The sequence below is a fragment of the Jaculus jaculus genome, chromosome 5, assembly GCF_020740685.1.
Source record: "Jaculus jaculus isolate mJacJac1 chromosome 5, mJacJac1.mat.Y.cur, whole genome shotgun sequence".
Classification (NCBI taxonomy): Eukaryota; Metazoa; Chordata; class Mammalia; order Rodentia; family Dipodidae; genus Jaculus; species Jaculus jaculus.
In genome coordinates this window covers 43,003,651-43,023,432 of record NC_059106.1, presented here as the reverse complement: position 1 = coordinate 43,023,432, position 19,782 = coordinate 43,003,651, and the positions used below count along the sequence as shown (strand labels likewise).

Sequence of the window (19,782 nt, the reverse complement as noted above, 5' to 3'; positions counted from 1 at the left end):
CTCACACATCGGCCAGTGGCTTTGTGGCCAATCCGACATATTCTAACGAAAATTTCAACAGCCTTCCAGAAGTTTCTGTGCCTTCACAGAAGGTGAAGGTGATGTGCCTGAGCATCTAGAGTTTCTGCTGCCTGTTGGCATCAGCTAACGGCAGGCACAGCAGAGTCAGAGCCAGAGCTGCAGGTGGGGGGCCCGCACCCGCTGCCACCTTTCCACCTTACTTTTCTTTGAGACTCAGACCTGCGGGCCCCGATTCACAAGGCCCAAATGAGCGTGGGTGGGCCATTGAGGGAAAGTGCTAGAAACCAGTGATATAAGCAAGCCACTCCTGCCACGCTTCTGCAGGGGCAGTCTGTGCAGATCAGACAACCTGCAGAACCCCTGGATGGCCCAGAAATGACTTTCTAGATTTACTTTCCCCCTTCGCCCTCTAGCTGACAACAAGGGCCACCACACGTGACCATGGGCTGGATCTGCACCTCCCCGGGACGTTTGTCTTTACCTGCTGGCTGAAGGTCACGTTCCTTCTCCTGCTGGCTTCAGGGCCACCACCTGCCGCTGCATCCGGGAGGGCCAGTGTTTGGGGCCTCTTGAGGATCCCCGAGGCCCGTGGTTTGGAGGTGTCCAGGGAGCCCACCCTCAGCACATCTCCATCCGAGCCCGAGGTCAAGGGCCCCTCCCTCCTTTCCAACAGCCCCCGCTCATGGCAGTAGAAGCCATCAGGGGCCCGGGGGAAGCTGACGCTAATGGCCTGCCTGGGGACGCTGCTGGGGAGGGCCAAGTAGTTGTCATGGCCCCCCGTGAAACAGTCGATGAGCACGCTGTCTATGTTGGAGGTGCCGAAGGACGAAGCGAACTCGTTGATGCCGGTGAGGGAGCTGTCCCTGCTGATGAAACTGCCGTACTTGGGGGTGAGGGGGCTGGGCGGGGAGATGGGACTGGAGAAGCTGGCGTACAGGCTGGTGGCCGCGTTGGAAGGGAGGGCCTCGCTGGCCCCCTCCTCTAACAGGACGGGTGGGGACGGGGGCAGTGGGAGGCTGGGACTCTTCATGGCTGTCCTCCTCTCACCCCGGGCCCGCAGGGGCCTCTCAGGGATGCTGACCAGAGTCAACACAGTGGTGACGCTCAGGGTGACGGCGGTGAAGATGTAAATGACACGGAGCTGACCCCCCAAGGCTCTCCCAAAGCTGGTTTTGTCCCAGTGGATTCCCCCGACCACATAGCCGAACCCTCCTCCAAGACCTAGGAGACAGAAACAGGGGTTCAGTCCCTGTCACCCTACCCAGCCGGGCAAGAAGAGACCCCGAGAAGGGTAGCAACATTTCTTAGGAGGATGTTAAAGTAGCAAAGCCCATCCCAGGACTCAACATAGCATCTGTCCCACTTACACCCCAACAAAACTGAGAAAGGGATTTCAGGGGCAGGCTCCCTCAGGAATGTCCCTTGGCCTGCCTTCTAGAGCCACCTGCCAGCCCCTTTTCTGATACTAACCTTGGGGCTTGGCTCCAGAGTTGGCAGCATACGGACCACCTGCCAACCTGTTAGGCTACTTGACACAAAGCCCACTAGAAACACAGAAGTGATGTTTGCACCAGGCCCGTCCTTCCCTCTCAAGTCTCCCACTGGCTTCGGAATAGCATAATCCCATTTTCCAACACACAACAAGTGTGTGTAAGTGTGGCCTTTAATGTGATCCCTGTGCATGGCCACCGCTAGGAAAGTCACCCCGAAGCCTTCCTGCCTCTCCTCTATCTGGTGGGCAGCTCTCAGGAGCCTTTGAGTTGTTGGGAATCAAGAGGGAGGCAGAGATCCGTGACACTGCAGACTCTTCTCAAAAATATTGGGGGGATGCTGGGTGTGGTGGTGCACACCTTTAATCCCAGCACTTGGGAGGCAGAGGTAGGAGGATCGCCGTGAGTTCGAGGCCACCCTGAGACTACATAGTCAGCCTGGGCTAGATTTAAACCCTCCCTCAAAAAAACAGAAAAAGGAGGGGTGCTGGAGAGATGGTACCACGGTTAAAGGAGCTGGCTTGCAAAGATTGCCTGCCAGGGTTCAATTCCCCAGCCACCTATGTAAGCCAGATGCAAAAAGTGGCACAAGCATCTGGCATTCATTTACAGCGGCAAGAGGCCTGACACCCCCCCCACACACACACGCAAATAAATAGGTAATAATACATGCAGAACAGCCAAAAATTTGGCTTGCCCAAGGCAGGAGGCCCAGCTGAGGGCAAACAATCTAGGGCCCAGCCTTGTTTCAGCGCTTATACCCCGAAGTGCTTTGTGCTGTCTGCTTCAGCACCATGTTTTTACTCTGGTCATGGGGTTTTGCTGGGTTTTCACTGCTTGAACTGCCTTAGCCTGAGCTGGAGAGTTTGCTCAGCAGTTAAGGCACTTGCCTGCAAAGCCTAAGGACCCAGGTTTGATTCCCCAGTCCACACCTAATGCCAGATGGATGAAGTGGCGCATGTGTCTGGATTTTGATTGCAGAGGCAGGAGGCCCTGGAGCGCCCATTCTATCTGCCTCTTTCTCTCTCCCCATCTCTGTCAAATAATACATAAATAACTGGAAATGCCTCATGTTCCTGAGGGGAGAAGAACTCATGTTCCTCACAGGAAATATGTGGGACAGAAGAGCTCCACTCAGGCATAGCTACAGTACTGTGGGCCAACGAGATCACTTCAGCCAGGCAACAGCATATATTTGTTTTTGTTTTTGTTTTGTTTTTCGAGGTAGGGTCTCAGTCTAGCTCAGGCTGACTTGGAATTCACTCTGTAGTCTCAGGGTGGCCTTGAACTCTCGGTGATCCTCCTACCTCTGCCTCTTGAGTGCTGGGATTAAAGGCGTGCACTACCACACCCAGCTAACATCATATATTAAACAACGTTGGTATCTTCAAACAGAAAAGCCTAGGACAAAGCTAAGCATTTGACCAATCTGATGAAAATCTGTGACCACAGGATCACAGGAACCCAACCTTATGATTTTCTAACTCAGTGTTGGCATAACTTTGTAGGAATATAGTTCCTGCAAATAATAATAATCAAATACATATGCAAATTTGCATTTAGGAATTGATACTTAAACATATATAGTTAGCACTTCCTAGCGACAAAGTCTGAACCCTTGGATTTAAAATATTCAGGAAAGGGCTGGAGACATGGCTTAGCGGTTAAGCCCTTACCTATGAAGCCTAAGGACCCCGGTTCGAGGCTCGATTCCCCAGGACCCACGTTAGCCAGATGCACAAGGGGGCGCACGCATCTGGAGTTCGTTTGCAGTGGCTGGAGGCCCTGGCACACCCATTCTCTCTCTCTCTCTGCCTCTTTCTCTCTCTGTCACTCTCAAATAAATAAAAACAAACAAAAAATATTAAAAAAAAATTCAGGAAAGATGGCTAGGAGATGTTCAGTAGATTACCTGCATAACCGGGTTATATTCCCAGACCCCCACCCCATAAAAAGCTGAAAGCCACGGTGGACTTCTGTCCACAAGACAGGAGGAGGAGACATGAGAATTTCCTGACAGCCCATAGCCAAGAACAATAGATCAAGAAGCAGAGAGAGCAACCCTGCCTCAAATGAAGCAGAAAGTCCAGGACTGAGCTGAAAGTTGCCCTCTGATCTCCACGCACGGGCCATGGTATGCCCCATTCACACACATGAACGTGCACACACCCCTGTGCACACACACAAAGATGAATATTCAGAAAAAAAACCAAACCTGTGCTTCTACCAAACATATACACAGGGTTTTTCTTGTCTTTATTCTCTAAATAATACTGAGTAACAACTACTTGCATTTCCTTTTCTCTTCATGGTATGATGGTATATGTTGTTAACCTGGAGGCATTGCAATACATGTGTCGGTAACACAAACACCATCCCATTTCCTGTAAAGGACTCGAGCATCGTGGAATCTCGCATGCATCGGAGGGTCTCTTGGAACTGGTGCCCCATGGGTACTGAGGGGCACCTGCATTTACACATAAACAGACACACCTGTATCAATGCTGTATGTTAGGTTTTTTTTTATGAGAGAGAGAGAGAGAGAGTTGGCATGCTAGGGTCTCCAGCCACTGCAAACTCCAGATGGGTGTCACCTTGTGCGCATGTGTGACCTTGCGTGCTTGTGTCACCTTGGAGAGTTGAATATGGGTGCGTCAGCAGCTCTTGCCACTGCACACGAACTCCAGATGCATGTGTCCTTTTGTGCATCTGGCTTTACATGTGTACTAGGGAACAGAACCTAGGCCAACAGGCTCTGCAAGCAAATGCTTTTAACAGTTAGCCATATCTCTAGCTTGAGATAGATATTTTCTGTTTTCTTTTCTTTTCTTTTTTTTTTGAGGTAGAGTCTCACTCTAGCCCAGGCTGACCTGAAAATCACTATGAAGTCTCAGGGTGGCCTTGAACTCACAGCACTCCTCATACCTCTGACTCCCAAATGCTGCGCCACCACACCTGGCTCCCGAGATAAATATTTTCAATCACTTCAATGCTTACCATATATGTGAACTTCATGGACTTTTGTTTTATTTATTTATTTTTTTTTATTTTTTTTTTTTCAAGGTAGGGTCTCACTCTAGCTCAGTCTGACCTGGAAATCACTACATGGCCTCAGGGTGGCCTTGAACTCATGGTAATCCTCCTACCTCTGCCTCCCAAGTGCTGGGATTAAAGGCGTGCGCCACCACACCTGGCTTCATGGACTTATTTTTAAGTGTAGGGATGAGGAAGCGCCCCCCACTCCCACCGTGGCCAAATGCACACATCTGGCTCTGCAGCCCCAATCTTGGGAAGGGACACTCACCTGCCAGGAGGGCATGGATGTTCAGGCCTCTGTCCTGGTCCACTGGGCCACACACGTCCATCATGTAGGCATGGCTGGGGTTATCCGCTGAGTCGGCGCTGAAGTCCATCAGAACTACCCCGCACACAGTCAGGAGGATGCCCCATTTGTGATTGGTGGCTGTGTCAGCCAGGGCTGTGCCAATGTCCCTGCCATTTAGCAAGAGCGAGAGGCCCAGTAATGCTCCTGAAAACAGAGAGACAAAGTCACCTTGAAGAAACAGAGACCAACTCTGTCCCCAGAAGCATACTTCCTAAGCTGAGAATCCTGAGGAGGCAAGAACTTGTTTTTGAGGTAGGCTCTCACTCTAGCCCAGGCTGACCTGGAATTCACTCTGTAGTCCTAGGATGGAATCAAACTCACAGTGATCCTTCTACTTCTGCCTCCTGAGTACTGAGATTAAAGGCGTGCACCACCACGCCTGGCCTCAAGGACTTTGTAAATCAAACCTGAAGAAGAGCCCATGGGAGTCACCTGTAAACAAGTCATATATATACATATATATATATTTCTTACACTTGGGACAGAGTTTTATTCCATCAGGCTGAGTTGGAATGATATGAGTCTTATTAGCTCATTTTAAAAACATGATCAAAGTAATGCAGCATTGCCAAAAGAAAAAAAAAAGATGAAAGTAATTTATTTTTAGGGTTGGCTCAGGTAGAAGTTGGGAGCCTGGAGCCACTGGGGAAGGTGTTTTGCTTTAGACATTTTGTTTGTTTGTTTGTTTGTTTTACTAAAAGGAAGTAGTTGAGGCCTTTTCTTCCCCCTCTCCTTTTCTCCATTTTATTTGCATGTCAAACAACAGACCTATGGCCAGGACAAGAATGAAAGGGCGTCTCCTTCCAAACCTTGAGGTACATCGGTCACTCCAAGCACCCAAGAGAGGCTGCAGCAGGAATCCTGAAACAAAGCAGGCCAGTGTCATTGTTGGGGATCCCAGAACACGCACAAACTCTAAAACAGGTTGTCACACTCCCAAGGCACCTGCATGCCCCAGACATCCCAGTGCACCAAAAAGATTAAAGGAAGGGCACTCATAGTTGGCAGGGCAGATTTCAAACACAAGATAAGAAGATAAACAGACCCAAATCACCTCCTGAAATCATCCACTTTGGATGCTATGAGGCACCAAGCACCCATAGCCTTCCTTGGGAATCCCAGACATTCCAAGATCCACCCCCGCCCCCAGCCCAAGCCCAGAGAGCTAGCATCCAGCTTTATGGCTTGGGTTCTATGCTGACGACACGGTCTAAGAGGACAGAATCCTGGGGTCTCGTGAAGTTCCTGAGCTAGTATCCAAGATAGACAAGAACTAAACACACTGACGGGACCAGCCACACCTGTGTTGTCCTATAGCCCCATACTAAGGCGTGGAACTTAACTCTTGCTCCTCCCTTGTCCCCTCAGGTCCCTTAAGCTGCTTCAGCAGAGGCTTCTGGAAGCTTCCGGAGGTTTCCAGAGGCTGTCCACCATCTGGGCTGAGCTGGGGCTCACCGAGGATGGGGCTGATGAACCACACCAGGCTGTAGAGCTGGTCGGGCAGGCCCATCTGGAGGAGCACTGGGGTCACGTAGGCGGTCTCCATGGCGTAGCTGAACTCGATTCCAAACAGGATGCAGCCATTGAAAAGCAGCTCCCGGAAGGACCTCTGGGGGTGCAGGTCCCCAAAGTCCACCAGCTCAATGGGACATGGGGTGTTGGGGGGTGGGGGTGGAGAGGGACGAATGCACTTCCTCCTCTTGGGGTGACGTTTGAAGTTGTTGGCCCGGTGGCTGATATGCCGAGTCACTGACCCCGAATAGCTGGAGGTGGCGGTCCTCCAGAAGTCCTGAGGAGCCACACTTGGGAAGAGGGCCTCTCCCGGAGGGGCGCTGCTTGCCGGGGGGATCATCGTAGGCAGGGCTGGTGGGTGTCGCTGTGAGGGAACCTGGTTTGGGGACAAGCAGTTACTTTACCACGGCCTCTGTGAGGAGGTCCCCTGCCCTCCAGCCCTCTGGTCCTCCCACTCCGGAAAAGCTGACTTCATTGTCCATCCTGTCCCCAAGCAAGGGCCCAGCTGGGGAGGGGGTGTGCAGCAAGACCCCTTCCCATCAGAGCAGACCATCTGCCCAGGGAGACCAATCCGAGCATTCTCCTGGAGCTTGGCGTGGGGACTGTGTCTTCAGTCCCCTGGTAGCTCCAAGACTTGCTCCTCCAACAGGCTAGGCTACGACAGTCATGGAAGATGCCCTCAGAGGAGCCCCAGCCTGATGGCTCCTCACAGGCCCAGGGGACTTCCAGGCTCTCTTAGAACCTCTGGCTCCTTTTCAGGGCTCATCTCGTCATTCCCTGAAGGTCCCATGGGATCAGAGACCAAATGGGACAGGACCTATGGGCACCCTGCGTGCTGGCGCACACACAGGGAGAAGAGGGTCCTTCATGAGGAGGAGCGGCACCGCTCGAAGGAAAGCCGCGGTCCCCTGGGCTCCTTAAGCTTCTTTGGACCTTTTCGGAAGAGTCAGCGGTATGAGGGTGGGGGAGGGGATGCTGGTCTCAAAGTAGCCCCATGGTGGGGGTGGGGGTGTGGGGAGACAGCAGCCCTTTCTTCTCTGCAGCAGCATCAGGAATGCTGAGGGTTCTGTGGCATTTGAGGATGCTTTCTTTTTTAAAAAATTATTTTATTTTTATTTATTTGGCAGAGAAGGCGGGGTGGGGGGGAGTGAGAATGGGCGCGCCAGGGCCTCCAGCCACTGCAAATGAACTCTTGACATGTGCGCCTCCTTGTGCATCTGGCTAACATGGGTCCTGGGGGAATCAAACTTGGGTCTTTTTGGCTTTGCAGGCAAGTGCCTTAACGGCTAAGCCATCCCTCCAGCCAGAGGATGCTTTTTTTTTTTTTTGTTTTTAAAGAACTAAGAGCTGGGGACACAGCTCAGTGGTCATGCACTTGTCAAGAACAGGAGAGACCCTGGATTCTATCCCCAGCACCTCAAGTGAAGGAAGGTAATGAATGAATCTGAAATAGATCCCCTCAAGCTGGGACACTTTCCCATCCTTGGGCTCCATGACGATAGGGCTCATTAAGTACCAAGATCAACATTATGGGCTTTCTTTCAAAATCAGATGTAAGCTTTAGCTTCAAGTCCTTATTTCTGATATTAACTTCCTCCTCTGCTTGCCACCACACCATCGGTGCTGTTAACTGCTTTATGAATCACTTGAAAATTTGACTCCATGGCTGTGTGCGGAACTCCTCCACCACCCACCACTCGGGAAGGTCACCAGAGGACACGGTGATGGGAATGATGGCACCGAGAGACACTCTAGTGCGAGTCAGCACACTGTGAGCCCCGTGGCCCACCCGCCTATCTCCTCTCCATCCGTCCATCCACTCATCCATTCATCTACCCTCCATCCACCCATCTAGGCACCCTCCCCCACAGACCTTCCATCTACCCTGCATCCACTTAGCCACCATCCATCTATCCCTCAACACACCCATTCACCCATCCATCGATCTGACCGTCCAACCACCACCCATCCATCCATTCACCACCTATTCATTCACACATATCCCTTCACCCACCACCCATCTTTTCACCTTTATCCAGCCATCTACCTTCTACCTCACATCCCTTCATCCATCAACTCACCTATCCATCCATCTATTCATCATCTGCCATCCATCCACACATTCATGAACTCATCTACTCACTGATCCATCTACTTTTATTTTCACTTATTCCTCTGTCTGTCCATCAATTCATCCATCTACCATCCATCCTCCACCAGTCTTTTTTTTTTTGGCTTTTAAAAAATATTATATTTTTTGCAAGAAGAGAGAGAGAGAGAGAAGAGACACACACAGAGAAAGAGAGAATGGACACGCTAAGGTCTCTAGCCATTGCAAACGAACTCCAGATACATGTGCCCCTTGTGCATCTGGCTTACGTGGGTCCTGGGGAATTGAACCTGGGTCCTTTTGCTTCACAGGCAAACACCTTAACCACTAGGCCATTTCTCCAGCCCCAATCTTTTTTAAAAATATTTTTATTTTTATTTATTTATTTGACAGAGAAAGGGGGGAAGGAGAGAGAGAGAGGGAGAGGGAGAATGGGTGCACCAGGGCTTATTGCAAATGAACTCCAGATGTGTGCGCCCCCTTGTGCATCTGGCTTACATGGGTCCTGGGGAATTGAACCTGGGTCCTTTGGCTTTGCAGGCAAATGCCTTAACCACTAAGCCATCCCTCCAGCCCCCCAATCTTTTTTGTTTGTTGTTTTAGAGGTAGGGTCTCACTCTAGCTCAGGCTGACCTGGAATTCACTCTGAAGTCTCAAGGTGGCCTCGAACTCATGGCAGTCCTCCTACTTCTGTCTCTCAAGTGCTGTGATTAAAGGTGTGTGCCACCATGCTCAGCTCTCCGTCAATCTTTTTTTGTTTGTTTTTTGAGGTAGGGTCTCACTCTTGTTCAGGCTGACCTGGAATTCACTATGCAGTCTCAGGGTGGCCTCGAACTCACAGTGATCCTCTTACTTCTGCCTCCTGAGTGCTGGGATTAAAGGTGTGTGCCTCCATGTCCAGCTCCATCAATCTTTATTAAAAAATATTTATTCATTTACAAGCAGAAAGGGAGATAGAAGAGAGAGAGAGGGAGGGAGGGGGGAAGGGAGGGAGAGAGAGAGATAATGGGCACGCTAGGGCCTCCAGCCACTGCAAATGAACTCCAGATGCCTGCACCACTGTGCATCTGGCTTTATGTGGGTCCTGGGAAATTGAAGGCTTTGTAGGCAAGCACCTTAACCACTGAGCAATCTTTCCAGTCTCCATCAATCTTTTAAATTAAAAATATTTTATTTATTATTTATCTGCAAGCAAAGAGAGGGACAATGTGTATGTGTGTGTGTGTGTGTACACATGCCATGACCTCTTGCCCCTGCAAACAAACTTCAGGTGCATGCAACACTTTGCACATCTGGCTTTACTTGGGTTCTGGGGAATTGAATCTGGGCTACCAGGCTTTACAAACTACTGCCTTTAACTTTGCAGCTCCATCTTCCGTTAATCTGTCGACCCTCCAGCCATCTGCCCTCCATTCACTACCTATCCATTCACCCGTCCACCAGCTCTCCATCCTTCTGCCTCCACCCATCCTTCCGTTCATCTGAGGATCCATCTCTCCAGCCATGTATATACTTACTTTCCTACCCTTCCACTCCTTCATCCTCTCATCTACCCACCTGCCTACTCACATTTCCAAATGTCCATCCATCCATCTGCCCATTCATGACTAAAAGCACAGTTCCTGCCTTCAAGTTAGGTGGGAAGTGGTGTAAAGGTGCTCTAAGCCGTATCCTTATGAAAGAACCGACTACTGGGCATGGTGGGGGAGGGGCAAGAGACAAAGTCACCAGCAAGGTTAATTAGCTGATGACGAAGGATTTTAATTTTGTTTGTTTATTTGTTTTCAAGGTAGGGTTTTGCTCTGGCCAAGGCTGAACTGGAATTTACTATGCAGTCTCAAGGTAGACTCGGACTCACAGAGGTCCTCCTACCTCTGCCTCCCAAGTGCTGAGATTAAAGGTGTGTGCCACCACACCTGGCTTAAATATATATATATAATTTTTTTTTTTGAGAGAGAGAGAGACAGACAGAGAGATGGAGAAAAAGAGAGAGAGAGAAAGAGGGAGAGAAGGAGGGAGAGAGGGAGAGAATGGGTGTACCAGGGCCTTTCAGCTGCTGTAAACAAACTCCAGATGCATGCGGCCCTTGTGGACATGTACACGTGTAACATTGCATGCTTTAGTCATTTTTGCATCTGGCTTATGTGGGACCTGCAGATTTGAACAAGCATTCCTAGGCTTCGCAGGCAAGTGCCTTAACTGCTAAGCCATTTCTTCAGCCCTTAAATATTTTATTTAGTTATTTGCAAGCAGAGAGAGGAGAATCAGAGAGTCTGAGTGAGAAGGGGAGAGGAGGGAGAGATAATTGGCGTGCCAGGGCCTTCAGCCACTGTAAATGAACTCCAGATGTGTGCACCACTGCACATCTGGCTTTACATGGACAATAGGGAATTGACCTTGGGATCTTTGGCTTTGCAGGCAAGCACCTTAACTGCTAAGCCATCTCTCCAGCCCCAGTGAGGAAGGATATTTCCGCCTTGCTACAAGATGGACTTTACACTGAGGTCACATAGGCAGAAGCCCCTCACAGTACTGTCCCTCTGTAAATGTCTCATCGTGTGACCTTCGAAAAACACCGGATTCTCCTAGAAACAAGAACAGGTGGACCTGAGAACTATGAATACATGTAATGTTTCATTTGAAGTATAATTCATTTCATTCATATTTATTTATTTATTTGAGAGCAACAGACAAGAGGGAGAGAAAGAGGCAGATAGAGAGAGAATGGGGGTGACAGGGCCTCCAGCCACTGCAAAGCAACTCCAGACGCATGCGCCCCCTTGTGCCACTGGCTACCGTGGGTCCTGGGGAATCAAGCCTCGAACCCGGGTCCTTAGGCTTCACAGGCAAGTGCTTAACCACTAAGCCATCTCTCCAGCCCGTAAAGTATGATTCATTTCTGAGGATTGAATCAAGGTTAAATTTTTAAAAAGCTAAGCTTGTTTATGTTCCATTTTGCTTTAGCCTAGGTGTTTCTGCATACTGAAGACCACCTCACCTTCCTTCCAGAGCTCAGGTAGCTGCTGAAACCCACAGAACGGCACGGCGGGGATCCCCACAATTCTGCTTTCCATCAACCCCAGACCTTCAGAGCAGGGGTGCTGGGAACTTGCTCAAGTACCTGTTGGTCACAGACTCTCCTTCTGGAACCCACTTCCTGTCTGTCTTGCTATTCAGGCCTCCTCACTTCAGACACACAGCAACTCACGCTGTCTTTCCCATCAGTGTTCACCCCATAAAGCGCTCCTCGAGGGGGCATGCATTTGACTTGGGAATGAAGAACTGCTGGCTCAGTTGGGACAAATCCCCGTATTGAACAGCATATGACAGAAGTATGTTGCTGGAATGGGGAATCTTGCTGCCCCATGTCAAATGGTCCATCTCCTTGCAAGATGACAAACTACCGTCACCTCTTGCCACCCCAGCTTTAAAACATACCCTGCAGCCTGCTCTTGTGAAAGGGAGAAATTTGAGCTCCAGTTAAACCTTCCAGCACTTAAATCACAATGAATCCTGAGTTTGAAGAAAGTCTTCACTAAGGGCTCACCCTTAATGCAAGGGCCAGAACCATTTTTTAAAATTTTATTTATATATATTTATATATTATATTGATATATTATATATATAATCAGGCTGGGGAGATGGCTCAGCAGTTAAAAGCATTTGCTTGCAAAGCCTGCTGGCCTGAGTTCAATTTCCCAGCACTCATCTCAAGCCCAAGAAATGACGCAAGCATCTGGCATTTATTTGCAGTGGCAAGAAACCCTGGCATGCCTCCCCATATGCCAAAATATAAATAAAAAATTTTTTTAGAATAACAATGTATTTGTTAGAAGCTGTGAAAATTTATTCTAAGAAGAATAATGTTTAAAAATTGATTTTCAAGTCAGGCGTGGTGGCACATGCCTTTAATCCCAGTACTCAGGAGGCAGAGGTAGGAGGATCACTGTGAGTTTGAGGCCACCCTGAGACTCCATAGTGAATTCCAGGTCAGCCTGGGCTAGAGTGAGACCCTTCCTTGAAAAACCAAAAAAAAAAAAAAAAAAAAAAAAAAGATTTCCAAAGGCTAGAGAGATGGCTTAGAGGTTAAGCACTTGCCTGTGAAGCCTAAGGACCCCGGTTTGAGGCTCGATTCCCCAGGACCCACATAAGTCAGATGCACAAGGTGGCGCATGCATCTGGAGTTTGTTTGCAGTGGCTGGAGGCACGCTCATTCTCTCTCTCTCTCCTCCTTTCTCCCTCTGTCTGTCACTCTCAAATAAATAAAAATAAACAAAAAAATTTTAAAAATTGATTTTCAAAGGAATTAAAAAAAATTGATTTTCAACCATGCATGGTAGTATACACCTTTAATCTCAGCACTTGGGAGGCAGAGGTAGGAGGATTGCTGTGAGTTTGAGGCTAGCTTGAAGAAATACCTAGTGAATTCCAGGTCAGCCTGGATTAGAGCAAGAGCCTACCTCAAAAATAAAAAAATAAAAAATAATATATTTTATACATATATATATATATTTTTTCAGGGCTAGAGAGATGGCTAAGGCACTTGCTTGCAAAGCCTGATGGCCTGGTTTTGATTCTCTAGTATCCACCTAAAGTCAGATCACAAAGTGGCGCATACATCTGGAGTTCAGTTACTATGGCAAAAAGCCCTGGCACATTCATTCCCGTTCTCTCTATAGTCTTATGCTGGCCTCCAACTCATAGTGATCCTCCTATCTTGGCCCCCTGAGTGCTGGGATTGAAGGCCTACGCCAACATGCTCTGCTATTCCCTCCCTCTCTCTGCCTGCAAATAAAAAATAAAAATAGCCGGGCGTGGTGGCGCACGCCTTTAAGCCCAGCACTTGGGAGGCAGAGGGAGGAGGATCGCTGTGAGTTCAAGGCCACCCTGAGACTATATAGTGGATTTGAGGTCAGCCTGGGCTACAGTGAGACCCTACCTCAAAAACAAAAAAGAGAAAGATAAATATTTTTTAAAAATCGATTTTGAGGCCCGGGACGATGGCTCCCTGGGTCAAGTGCTTGACACCAGCCTGAGAGCCTGAGCTCAGCCTCCAGCAGCCAGGTACGCAGCCCCCACACCTGGAGCTGTGCTGGGCCGTTAGAGAGGAGGACTCCCTAGGGTTTGCTGGCCATCTGGTGTAGCAGAATCAGTACGCAACAGGCTCAGTGAGAGACCCTGCCTCAAAAAATAAGGGGGACACTGACCTAGGGAGACACTTGATGTCAACCTCCAGCCTCCATATGCATGTGCACATTTACTTGCACCCACATGCAAAAAATAATTCATTTATTTTTGGTTTGTGAGGTTAGGTTTCACTCTAGCCCAGGCTGACCTACATGGAATTCACTATGTAGTCTCAGGGTGGCCTCGAACTCACTGCGATCCTTCTATCTCTGCCTGTCAAGTGCTGGGATTAAAAGTGTGCACCACCTTAAAGTATTAAAAAATACTTTTATTCTTTTATTTGTGAGAAGAGGAAGGATATAAATAGGCTCACCAGCTGGGCATGGTAGCACATGCCTTTAGTTCTAGCTCTTGGGAGGCTGAGGTAGGAGGTGTTTGAGGCCAGCCTGGGTTACAGAATGAGTTCCAGGTTAGTCTGGGCTACAGTGAGACTCTGTCACATAAAAAAAAAAAAAAAAAAAAAAAAAAAAAAGCAGAGGGATACATCTTTAATCACAGCACTTGGGAGGCAGAGGCAGGAGGATCGCCATGAGTTTGAGGCCAACCTGAGACTATATAATGAATTCCAGGTCAAGCCCAGGCTAGAGTAAGACCCTAACTCAAAAAACAAGAAAACAAATGAACAAAACAAAAAAGCTCACTAGGGCCTCTTGTTACTGCAAATGAATTCCAGTTGCATGTGCCACTTTGTGTATCTGGCTTTACATGGGTGCTGGGTTATTGAACCTGGGATAGCAGGCTTTGCAAGCAACTACCTTTAAGTCTAAGCCATGTCCCAGTCCCCCCCCCTTTTTAAGGTAGGGTCTTACTCTGGTCCAGGCTGACCTGGAATTCACTCTGTAGTCTCAGGGTGGCCTCAAACTCATGGTGATCCTTGCACCTTTGCCTCCCAAGTGCTGGGATTAAAGGTGTGTGCCACCACGCCTGGCTCAGGCCCCTATTCTTTATTTTATTATTATTATTTTTCAAGGTATGACCTGGGGATATGAAGTAGGTATTCAGTTTTATATGCTCTACCCACTGAGCAATACCTCCATCTCCCCTCCCAAATAATTTCTTAAAGATACTTATTTTGCCGGACGTGGTGGTGCACGCCTTTAATCCCAGCACTCGGGAGGCAGAGATAGAAGGATCATCGTGAGTTCAAGGCCACCCTGAGAATACAGAGTGAATACCAGGTAAGCCTGGGCTAGAGTGAGACCCTACCTTGAAAAAAAAAAAAAAACCAAAAAACACCCACAAAACCCAAAACATATTTATTTTATTTATTTGCAAGCAATAGAAGAGAGACAGAGATAATAGGTGGGCCAGGGCCTTCAGCTGCTTCAAACAAACTCCAGATGCATGAACCACTTTGTGCATCTGGCTTTACGTGGGTACTGGGGAATTGAACCAGGGTTGTTAGGCTTTGGAGGCAAGTGCCTTAACCACTGAGCCATCTCCCAGTTCCCCAAAATGATTTTTCTTTTTTTTTTTTGGTTTTTCGAGGTAGGGTCTCACTCTACCCAGGCTGACCTGGAATTCACTATGGAGTCTCAGGGTGGCCTCGAACTCACAGTGATCCTCCTACCTCTGCCTCCCGAGGGCTGGGATTAAAGGCGTGCGCCACCACGCCCAGCCCAAAATGATTTTTAAAAAAATTTCTTTTGTTTACTTATTTGAGAGCTACAGACACAGAGAGAAAGAGACAGAGAGAGAGAGAGAGAATGGGTGTGCCAGGGCCTCCAGCCACTGCAAACAAACTCCAGAAGTGTGCGCCCCCTTGTGCATATGGCTAATGTGGGTCCTGGGGAACCGAGCCTCAAACCAGGGTCCTTAGGCTTCACAGGCAAGCGCTTAACCGCTAAGCCATCTCTCCAGCCCCCCACCAATGATTTTCTTTTAAATTTATTTATTTGAGAGCGACAGACACAGAGAGAAAGACAGATAGAGGGAGAGAGAGAATGGGCGCGCCAGGGCTTCCAGCCTCTGCAAACGAATTCCAGATGCGTGCGCCCCCTTGTGCATCTGGCTAACGTGGAACCTGGGGAACCAAGCCTCGAACCGGGGTCCTTAGGCTTCACAGGCAAGTGCTTAACCACTAAGCCATCTCTCCAGCCCCCCCCCAAATGATTTTTAAATGTTACTATAAAAATGGAAAATCCCTAGGCCTTTAATCCCAGCATTTGGGAGGCCTCGATAGAAGAATCCTAGTGAGTTCAAGGCCACCCTGAGACTACATAGTAAATTCCAGGTCAGCCTCAGCTAGAGCAAGATCCTACCAAAAAGAAGAAAGAAAGAAAGAAGGAAGGAAGGAAGGAAGGAAGGAAGGAAGGAAGGAAGGAAAGAAAGAAAGAAGGAAAGAAAGAAGGAAAGGGAGAGAGTAAAAAGAAGCCAGATGTAGTGACACAGACTTGTAATCCCAGCACTTGAGAGGCTGAGATAGGAGAATGGCAAATTCAAGGTTGGCCTGGGAAACTTAATAAGATGCTGCCTCAAAATAAAATAAGGCCAGGCATGGTGGTGCACGCCTTTGATCCCAAGCACTCAGTAGGCTGAGGCAAGAGGATTGCAGTAAATCTGAGGCCAGCCTGAGACTACAGAGTGAATTCCAGGTCAGCCTGGGCTAGAGACTGTACCTCAAAAAAAAAAAAAAAGGTTGTTTTTGGTGTGGTGATGCATGCCTTTCAGTCACAGCAGTTGGGAGGCAGAGGTGAAGAAGCATCATCGTGAGTGCGAGGCCACCCTCAGGCCACATAGTGAATTCCAGGTCAGCCTGGGCTAGAGTGAGACCCTACCTCAAAATAAATAAATTAATTAGTTAAATGAAATAAAAAGTTGACAATGTACCTCAGTGGTAGAGGCTTTACCTAGCATATTCTATCCTCATCCTCAGCAACACATACACAAATGAAGAGAGAAAATGCATACCTTGTAATTCCCAGACTCATGAGGTTGAGGCAAGAGGATCATGAGTTTGTGAGTTCAAGACCAGCCTAGGCTAATTTAGAGTAAGACCCTGTCTCAAAACAGACACACAAAGTCATGTATAACGGTACATATCTTTAACTCTAGCACTTGAGAAGCAGAGGTAGGAGGAATCACTGTGAGTTTGAGACCAGCCTGGGACTACAAAGTGAGTTCCTGGTCAGCCTGGGCTAGAGTAAGACCCTACCTCAAAAATAAAACAAAACAAATAATCCCCCCACCAAAAACCAACAACAACAATCCCCCAAGCCCCTTCCCCCTAAGCAAACCACTCAGCAGGCTAAGGAAGGAGGATGGCTGTGAGTTCATGGCCAGTTTGGGCTAGAGTAAGTTTTAGGTCAGCCTGGGCTAGAGTGAGACCCTGCCAAAAACCAACTCACCCCCTCCTCCAAAAGAAGTAAAAGAGAATGAAATGAAATTTTTGTCTTTTTGTCCACTAACACACACCCTCAAGCTCACTACATAGTGGAGAATTTGAGGGCCGGGATTATTCGGTGCTGGGAATTAAACCCAGGGCTCATTCGTTCTAGGCAAGCACTCTATCAAGTGAGCCCCAGACCATCTTTATTTTCATCACACCACATGACCAAATGTTACACACAGGCCCACAGTGCTTTCAGGCACAGAGGGTGTTTAGAGTAAGGAATTATCAATCTAGATCTTCTTATGGGATGTTTTGAAGGAACATGGTTATAAAAAAAAAAAAAAAAGGCTGGGTATGGTGGCATACACCTTTAGTCCCAGCACTTGGGAGGCAAAGGTAGGAGGATTGCAATGAGTTTGAGGCCACCCTGAGATTGCATAGTGAATTCCAGGTCAGTCTAAGGTAGTGAGACCCTACCTTGAAAAAAAAGAAAAGAAAAGAAAAAAGAAAAAGAAAGTCGGGCATAGTGGCGTACACCTTTAATCCCAGCACCTGGGAAGCAGAGGTAGGTGGATTGCGGTGAGTTCAAGGCTACCCCAAGACTACATAGTAAATTCCAGGCCAGCCTGAGCTAGAGTGAGACCCTGCCTCGAAAAGCCAAAACAAACAAACAAAAACAAAAAACACACACACAAACAAAAAAACCCAAAGAATGATATCTATGTCCATTCCCTTCATTTCTCCTGTTCCCTGTATTCCCCCAGTTGGCCTTTGGGTGGGGGGTTCCTTCCGGGTCCTACCATTCTCAAAAGGAATACTTCAGGCCCTCTCCCAGACCTTTAAAGGGCTCCGCTGCCTTAGGAGAATAGAGTTCAGAAGCTAGTTGCTGAATTGTGGCCGGGTTCTAACTTGTCATCTCCAGTAGTTTGGCCCTGACCCGAGGGCCAACTTTTCCCAAAAGCTCTGGCCAGGTGCACATTGAACTTGGCTTTCATCAGCTCTTGACTGCCCCCACCCCCACCCCACCCCCACCTCTGAGTTGAAAAACAACTCTGGAAACCATGTGAGAGGTTACTGTGTTGGAGAGACCGAAGGGACCTGCTTGTCAACCTTAGTATGTCACCTTCGGCTACAGTGACTCAGGATGGGGTGCTGTGGATCAGAAACTCTGGCCTCCTGGCTAGCAAGAGGGCTCGGGCCTCAGGGAGGAGGTGAACCGGAAGCTGATGACACCTGCCCAGGTACCAGAAACAGGCCTCTGGCTCAATGAACACGACACACACTGGGGGACAAATTTCAGCTGAAGTGAAATAGACCTGCCACTGGGTCTGAGCCTGCGGGTTCTGCACCCAGGGGGCGAGTCAGGCAGCTCCACTGCCAGCTTCGTTCACAGAACAAAGGTCTTGGTGCCAACCTGGAACCCCAGCTCTTGGGCATTGGGTTCACCCTGGGGCCTAAGCCGCTATGCTCCTGGCACAAAGGCTCGGAACCCGGTGGAGGGCGCAGGAGGGAAGGCGGGTACCTGTGCGTCCAGACGGGAGGCATCCCTTTCCGAGGCTGGGCTCCTGGCTGCCCCGAGCGCAGCTTGGTCCTGGCCTGGCGCCCCCCAGCCCGCCGCGGCCGCTGCAGCATCACCCCGCGGGGCGGGGCCGTGACGTCACGGCTGCATCTCGCCGCCCGCAGGCTGCAGAGCATCCTTAAAGCGGCCCCGCGGCCCCCCGCGGCCCTACTAAGTGCGCCTTTGGGGGACAACTGAAGTCTGCAGGAAGGCCGCAGAAACCCGAGGCACTGACTTTTCGTAGGATGTGTCCTCCATGAAACATGGAAACGTTTATTTTCCCACTGTGCCATAAACGCGTTAGAAAATCATTTTCCCAGGCCTGAATGCTCCTCGCACCTGTATCTCCCTGATTTTAAAAGAAATGCTCACATCTTCACGCCTCCACTTGTAAACAAACAATTGTGTGTTCATTTATAAATAAGCACTTTGCTCTTTATGTCTAGCACCTACTGAACTAGATGAATATCAGCTCCAGAAATATGATAAACCATTCACTGATTCATGTAATAAATCTGTCGGGTGGCTGAGGTCTGCTAGACTGTACTGGACCCAGGTATACATCAGGGTACCAAGAAAGTTCCTACTCCTGTGAACTGATATTTTACAGAGACATTTTACATTAGACAGAGATACATTTTTTTTGTTTTGGGTTTGGTTTTCCAAGATAGGGTCTCACTTTAGCCCAGGCTGACCTGGAACTCACTCTGAAGTCCCAAGCTGGCCTTGAACTCACAGCAATTCTCCTACCTCCGCCTTCCAAGTGCTGGGATTAAAAGGCATGCGCCACCACGCCTGGCTCAAAGATACATTTTATTTAAGAGGAATAAGATAAATAAATATTTCAACTCTGTGCTCTCTGAGGGCCCAGAATTTCAGGTGAGAGAACTAAGTTTATGATGTCACTGTGACTTTCTTGGGGATTTTCTGCTTGTCACAATAACTATAGTTGACTTTAGGATGTTTAATTGAAAATGACCAAGATAGATTTTTTTCCCCCTTGAGGCAGGGTGTCACTCTCCCAATGCTGACCCAGAACTCACTCTGTAGTCCCAGGCTGGCCTCTAACAGCGATTTTTCTATTTCTGCCTCCCAAGGGCTGGGATTAAAGGCATGAGCCACCAAACCCAACCCCAAGAACAGATTTTGAATCAGAGGTGGTGGCATATGCCTTTAGTCCAAGCACTC

General features: G+C 48.7%; 1 protein-coding gene and 1 pseudogene across 3 annotated transcripts in view; both read right to left on the bottom strand.

Moving 5' to 3' along the window:
* Slc45a1 (solute carrier family 45 member 1) overlaps nucleotides 1–18,672 on the bottom strand; it is a 32,855-nt gene extending 14,183 nt beyond the window's left edge. For 2 of the 3 annotated variants that reach the window (XM_045149948.1, XM_045149949.1), the window contains exons 1-5: nucleotides 18,559–18,672; nucleotides 6,352–6,784; nucleotides 5,665–5,757; nucleotides 4,816–5,040; nucleotides 503–1,242 (exon numbers count right to left, since the gene is read on the bottom strand). In XM_045149948.1, coding sequence (XP_045005883.1) covers nucleotides 503–1,242; nucleotides 4,816–5,040; nucleotides 5,665–5,757; nucleotides 6,352–6,748 — 1,455 coding nt within the window. In that variant the 5' untranslated portion in view covers nucleotides 6,749–6,784; nucleotides 18,559–18,672. Of the gene's footprint in view, nucleotides 1–502; nucleotides 1,243–4,815; nucleotides 5,041–5,664; nucleotides 5,758–6,351; nucleotides 6,785–18,558 lie in introns of those variants that run through there. The other variant, XM_045149950.1, reaches the window with a different exon arrangement.
* Nucleotides 7,274–19,782, bottom strand: part of LOC101601819 — a 32,344-nt pseudogene continuing 19,835 nt past the window's right edge.